Below are 6063 nucleotides of genomic sequence, written 5' to 3' on the forward strand. Positions count from 1 at the left end.
TCACTGTGATACGCCCTCACTAACAGAGCTGTCCCATGTGTTACAGTAATAGACTGCTGAGTCTCCCAACACCAAATTGTTGATGATTAAACGATAATCTGTTTGCGACTGATGATTAGATGTGAATTTGGGAGAAGAGAAACCAGAGCCATAAGTTGGAGAACTGTCACTGTGATGAAACCTCAACACAAACTAAGGAACTCCTCCAGGAATCTGTTTATACCAAGAAGCTACTTTGTTAGTAACTGTCCCCAGGTTACAGTCCATGGTGACTGTCTCTCCTGTCCTTTTTGCCACAACAGGAGGCTTCTGTGTCACCAGCGACACACCGCTCACACCTGGAAACAACAAGATGACGTGAAGTCAAGAGAAACACACGGGCTGATGAGTCCAACATGAGGTCCAAAGTGCAGTAAGTCAGCATCCTTACATGTTAGAGCAGTGATGAGAGTGCAGAGGCTCCTCAGCATGTTGGCAGTGTGGCTGCAAAGGTCTCTCACTGTCCAGCTGAGAGATGAGCAGAGTGTGAGTGTGAGGAGAGACTGAAGAAGAAGCTTATAAAGGCTGAGGAGAGGAGCAGAGGAGGAGGAAGAGGTGGAGGAGGAGGAGAAAGAAAAGGAGGTGTTTCAACACCAGACAGAGTTTTCATTAATTCAACCTGTAACACATCATTGAACATTTCTTAACTGTAAAATCATCTTTACTTTGGTACAAAGACATTTTTTCAAGTCGACAATTGAACCCTGGACATTTAGAAGAGCAACACAATGACTAAAGAGCAAATTTTTAATCACAGATGTTGGTTTTTGGTGTAATTTATGTCATTGGTGTCAAATTGAATTAAAACATGTTCAGAATAAAATTTATGTTAAAAACTGTTGCAAGTGGGATGTAAAGATATGTAGCATTGAAAGGATGGTCAGGTTTTAAGTTGTTTCACTGTCGGACATTGTGTTGAAATTAACATATTTAACCCCTAATGATCCAGTAAGACATTCATTTATCCCAGCACCCTCTCTGATATGCATATTACTGTGAAAAACTCTGTCCACAACCCAAAGACCCATAGAGACGATTAGATGAGTCTGTACACTCACAAATATTTAATAATAAGTCAACAGGTTGACAAAGGAAACCAAATGCTCACACACTGATACTGGGATCTTCAGAACAGGAACACACAGGTTTCCCTTAACTGTGTTCAGTCTATGGAGTCTCTTTAGGTACAACATTGTTATTGATGCACACAATCTGATCAATGAAGTCACATTTGATAAACCACAAAAGATTTGAGGACTGAAGGTTTTTACTGAACTTGTACCAATCAGTTCAGCATGAAGTAGTGGTTTCAGGATTTCAATTTGATATCCTGTAATAAATCTATGACATGAAAGAAAACAAGAACATCTGCTCATCAATCAGGTCAGCTAATATGGGTGTGACGTGGGTGCGAAACCATGGATCATCAGTTATTGCAGACTTTATTCGGGTGAGAATATATGGGAGTAAAGTTTAACAAAGACAGAAGAGAAATGTTGCAGTCAGTGGAGATTTAGAAATGAGCTCATGAACACAACCAGCATCAGAAAGCAGAAGTGAGAGTTTTTAGTGAGGAGGTTTTTGTCACAGTGTAAATCACTGTGATACGTCCTCTTTAACAGAGTCGTCCCATGTGTGACAGTAATAGACTGCTGAGTCTCCCAACACCAAATTGTTGATGATTAAACGATAATCTGATTGTGACTGATGGTTAGATGTGAATTTGGGAGAAGAGAAACCAGAGCCATAAGTTGGAGAACTGTAGCTGTGATGAAACTTCAGCACAAACTGAGGAACTCCTCCAGGAATCTGTTTATACCAACGAGCTGCACTGCCAGTAACTGTCCCCAGGTTACAGTCCATGGTGACTGTCTCCCCTGTCCTTTTTGCCACAGCAGGAGGCTTCTGTGTCACCAGCGTCACACCGCTCACACCTGGAAACAACAAGAGGACATGAAGTCAAGAGAAAGACACGGGCTGATGAGTCCAACATGAGGTCCAAAGTGCAGTAAGTCAGCATCCTTACATGTTAGAGCAGTGATGAGAGTGCAGAGGCTCCTCAGCATGTTGTCAGTGTGGCTGCAAACGTCTCTCACTGTCCAGCTGAGAGATGAGCAGAGTGTGAGTGTGAGGAGAGACTGAAGAAGAAGCTTATAAAGGCTGAGGAGAAGAGGAGGAGAAAGAAGAGGAGGAGTTTCAACACCATACAGGGTTTCCATGAAGAGATTTATTCATAACTGCCGTGCTGTGACAGGAATCCTCAGCTCAAATCATGAAAAAAATATCTATATTTCATCGTTTCTGTTGTTTCTAGAATCCTGGTGATGAATGTTGCATTTGTATTATTTTGATTACTAGTTGTGTTTGAGTGTTTTTCACTTTGAATCATGAAAGAAAGAAAAAAAAACATTACAATAGTCAAGACTGGAAGTAATCAATGCATGAGCGAGAGTTTGACCATCTGCTCTGCTGAGGAACGCTCTGATCCTGGACACACTGCAGAGCTGAAAATATGCATCCTTGGAAATATTGTTGATATGGTTGCTGAAGGTCTGATCTTCATCCAATGTTAAATGTTGATTTTGTATTATTATGGAACTTCGGACAAGACAGTTAAGAAAATTTACAGAGTAGTTCAGAAGTGTCTCTCTGCTTCTTTGATCCTGAGATCAGCATTTCAGCTTTATAGACATTTCAGATCAGACAGTTAGGCACTTAGATTTAGGTTCACTGTTGGAATTGTGTTAAAACTACTGATTGTATGATCATATGTTGTCAAGAGGAGACAGGATAATGTCTCTAACTCTGTTATTGTTGCACACACTCTGATCAATGAAGTCACGTTTGATAAACAACAATAGATTTGAGGCTGAAGGTTTTAAGTAATTTGTTCCAATCTAGCTCAGCATGAAGTCGTGGTTTCAGTATTTCAATTCAAAATCCCGTAATTAATCTACGATATGAAAGTAAACAAGAACATCTGCTCATCAATCAGGTCAGCTAATATGGGTGTGACGTGGGTGTGAAACCATGGATCATCAGTTATTGCCGAGACTTTATTGGGGTGAGAATATATGGGAGTAAAGTTTAACAAAGACAGAAGAGAAATGTTGCAGTCAGTGGAGATTTAGAAATGAGCTCATGAACACAACCAGCATCAGAAAGCAGAAGTGAGAGTTTTTAGTGAGGAGGTTTTTGTCGCAGTGTAAATCACTGTGATACGACCTCACTAACAGAGGTGTCCCATGTGTTACAGTAATAGACTGCTGAGTCTCCCAACACCAAATTGTTGATGATTAAACGATAATCTGATTGTGACTGATGATTAGATGTGAATTTGGGAGAAGAGAAACCAGAGCCATAAGTTGGAGAACTGTAGCTGTGATGAAACTTCAGCACAAACTGAGGAACTCCTCCAGGAATCTGTTTATACCATAAAGCTCTATAGTTAGTAACTGTCCCCAGGTTACAGTCCATGGTGACTGTCTCCCCTGTCCTTTTTGTCACAACAGGAGGCTTCTGTGTCACCAGCGTCACACCGCTCACACCTGGAAACAACAAGAGGACATGAAGTCAAGAGAAACACACGGGCTGCTGAGTCCAACATGAGGTCCAAAGTGCAGTAAGTCAGCATCCTTACATGTTAGAGCAGTGATGAGAGTGCAGAGGCTCCTCAGCATGTTGTCAGTGTGGCTGCAAACGTCTCTCACTGTCCAGCTGAGAGATGAGCAGAGTGTGAGTGTAAGGAGAGACTGAAGAAGAAGCTTATAAAGGCTGAGGAGAGGAGAAGAGGAGGACAAAAGGGAAGGGGAGGAGTTTCAACACCAGACAGGGTTTTCATTCATTCAAACTGTAACACATCATCGAACATTTCTTAACGGTAAAATCATCTTTACTTTGGTACAAAGACATTTTCTCAAGTAAGAAAATGGAACCCTGGACAATTAGAAGAGCAACACAATGACTAAAGAACAAATATTTAATCACAGATGTTGGTTTTTGGTGTAATTTATGTCATTGGTGTCAAATTGAATAAAAACATGTTCAGAATGAAATTGTTATTAAAAACTGCTGCAAGTGGGATGTAAAGAAATGTAGAATTCAAAGGATGTTCAGGTTTTCAGTTGTTTCACTGTTGGACATTGTTTTGAAATTCCCATATTTAACCCCTAATGATCCAGTAAGACATTCATTTATCCCAGCACTCTCTCTGATATGCATATTACTGTGAAAAACTCCGTCCACAACCCAAAGACCTATAGAGGTGATTAGATGAGTCTGTACACTCACAAATATAAACAATCAGTCAACAGCTTGACAAAGGAAACCAGATGCTCACACACTGATACTGGGATCTTCTGAACAGGAACATACAGGTTTCCCTTCACTGTGTTCAGTCTATGGAGGCTCATTAGGTACAAGATTGTTGTTGCACACACTCTGATCAATGAAGTCACATTTGATAAACAACAAAAGATTTGAGGACTGAAGGTTTTACTAAACTTGTATCAATCAGCTCAGCATGAAGTAGTGGTTTCAGGATTTCAATGCAAAATCCTGTAATTAATCTCCGATATGAAAGAAAACAAGAACATCTGCTCATCAATCAGGTCAGCTAATATGGGTGTGATGTGGGTGTGAAACCATGGATCATCAGTTATTGCAGAGACTTTATTGGGGTGAGAATATATGGGAGTAAAGTTTAACAAAGACAGAAGGAAAATGTTGCAGTCAGTGGAGATTTAGAAATGAGCTCATGAACACAACCAGCATCAGAAAGCAGAAGTGAGAGTTTTTAGTGAGGAGGTTTTTGTCACAGTGTAAATCACTGTGATACCTCCTCTTTAACAGAGCTGTCCCATTTGTTACAGTAATAGACTGCTGAGTCTCCCAACACCAAATTGTTGATGATTAAACGATAATCTGATTGTGACTGATGGTTAGATGTGAATTTGGGAGAAGAGAATCCAGAGCCATATATTAGATTACTGTGGGATAGGAAAAAGTAGAGCAGAAACTGAGGAACTCCTCCAGGAATCTGTTTATACCAACAAACTAAATCGTTAGTAACTGTCCCCAGGTTACAGTCCATGGTGACTGTCTCTCCTGTCCTTTTTGCCACAACAGGAGGCTTCTGTGTCACCAGCGTCACACCGCTCACACCTGGAAACAACAAGAGGACAGGAAGTCAAGAGAAACACACGGGCTGCTGATTCCAACATGAGGTCCATAGTGCAGTAAGTCAGCATCCTTACATGTTAGAGCAGTGATGAGAGTGCAGAGGCTCCTCGGAATTTTTTTTGGAAGTGAATAATCCAAAGTCATTGACCCCTGCTTCCTCTCTGGGCAATGGAGCCAACAGCTTACATGCGTAGGTGCTTGTTTAATGTGAACATTCTCCAAGAATAGCCTCAATAACAAGTTCAGATGGGCTGCAGACTCAGGCTTGTTTTTCAGATTTTCATGCTTTCTGGATTTATCGTAGGGATTTCTGTTTTTCATCTCTGTGATCCGGATGTTTCCTGCAAATCTGTGACTTGATTCCTGTGTTCCAATTTGATTTATTTGACAATATTATTGAATCATGGAATGATTTGACTGAAATAGATTCTCCTCATCCAGGATCCGGACCCTCTCAGATGCTCTGGGGGATCTCTACAAGCAGTTCAACGGTCTGAAAGATGAACTGGGGAGGCTTTCCTCTAAGTTTGACCGGGTGGAGGCATTCGTGGATGATTTGAATCACGGAGTCAGTTTGCCACAGCGGCCCGTACTCCGGATCGCCCCCCCCCCAGGATCAGTCTGAGACCGCCCCTGCAGGCACGGATCAGAGCTCCTGAAAGGCAAATGGTTCAAGGTCCAGCACAGATCAGAGCTCGGGGCCGGAGACCTTAGAGCTCTAATCTCCATGTACAAATACTGAACAAAGGTTGATCTGTTTGTGCATTTTTCATTGATGAGTTTTATGTATTCACTTTATGTACATGTTTCTTTTTAAGAGCTGAACTGACGTTGTAACCATGA

General features: G+C 41.3%; 1 protein-coding gene across 1 annotated transcript in view; it reads right to left on the minus strand.

The window, feature by feature from the left end:
* Positions 1-2105, minus strand: part of LOC142992682 (immunoglobulin lambda-1 light chain-like) — a 35266-nt gene extending 33161 nt beyond the window's left edge. The window contains exons 1-2 of the mRNA XM_076143196.1: positions 2066-2105; positions 1644-1973 (exon numbers count right to left, since the gene is read on the minus strand). Coding sequence (XP_075999311.1) covers positions 1644-1973; positions 2066-2105 — 370 coding nt within the window. The remainder of the gene's footprint in view (positions 1-1643; positions 1974-2065) is intronic.
* Positions 2106-6063: the final 3958 nt, after the last annotated feature.

The sequence above is a fragment of the Genypterus blacodes genome, unplaced genomic scaffold (genome assembly GCF_046128005.1).
Source record: "Genypterus blacodes isolate CSIRO-AG114 ecotype Tasmania unplaced genomic scaffold, CSIRO-AGI_Gbla_v1 ptg000022l_1, whole genome shotgun sequence".
Taxonomy (NCBI): Eukaryota; Metazoa; Chordata; class Actinopteri; order Ophidiiformes; family Ophidiidae; genus Genypterus; species Genypterus blacodes.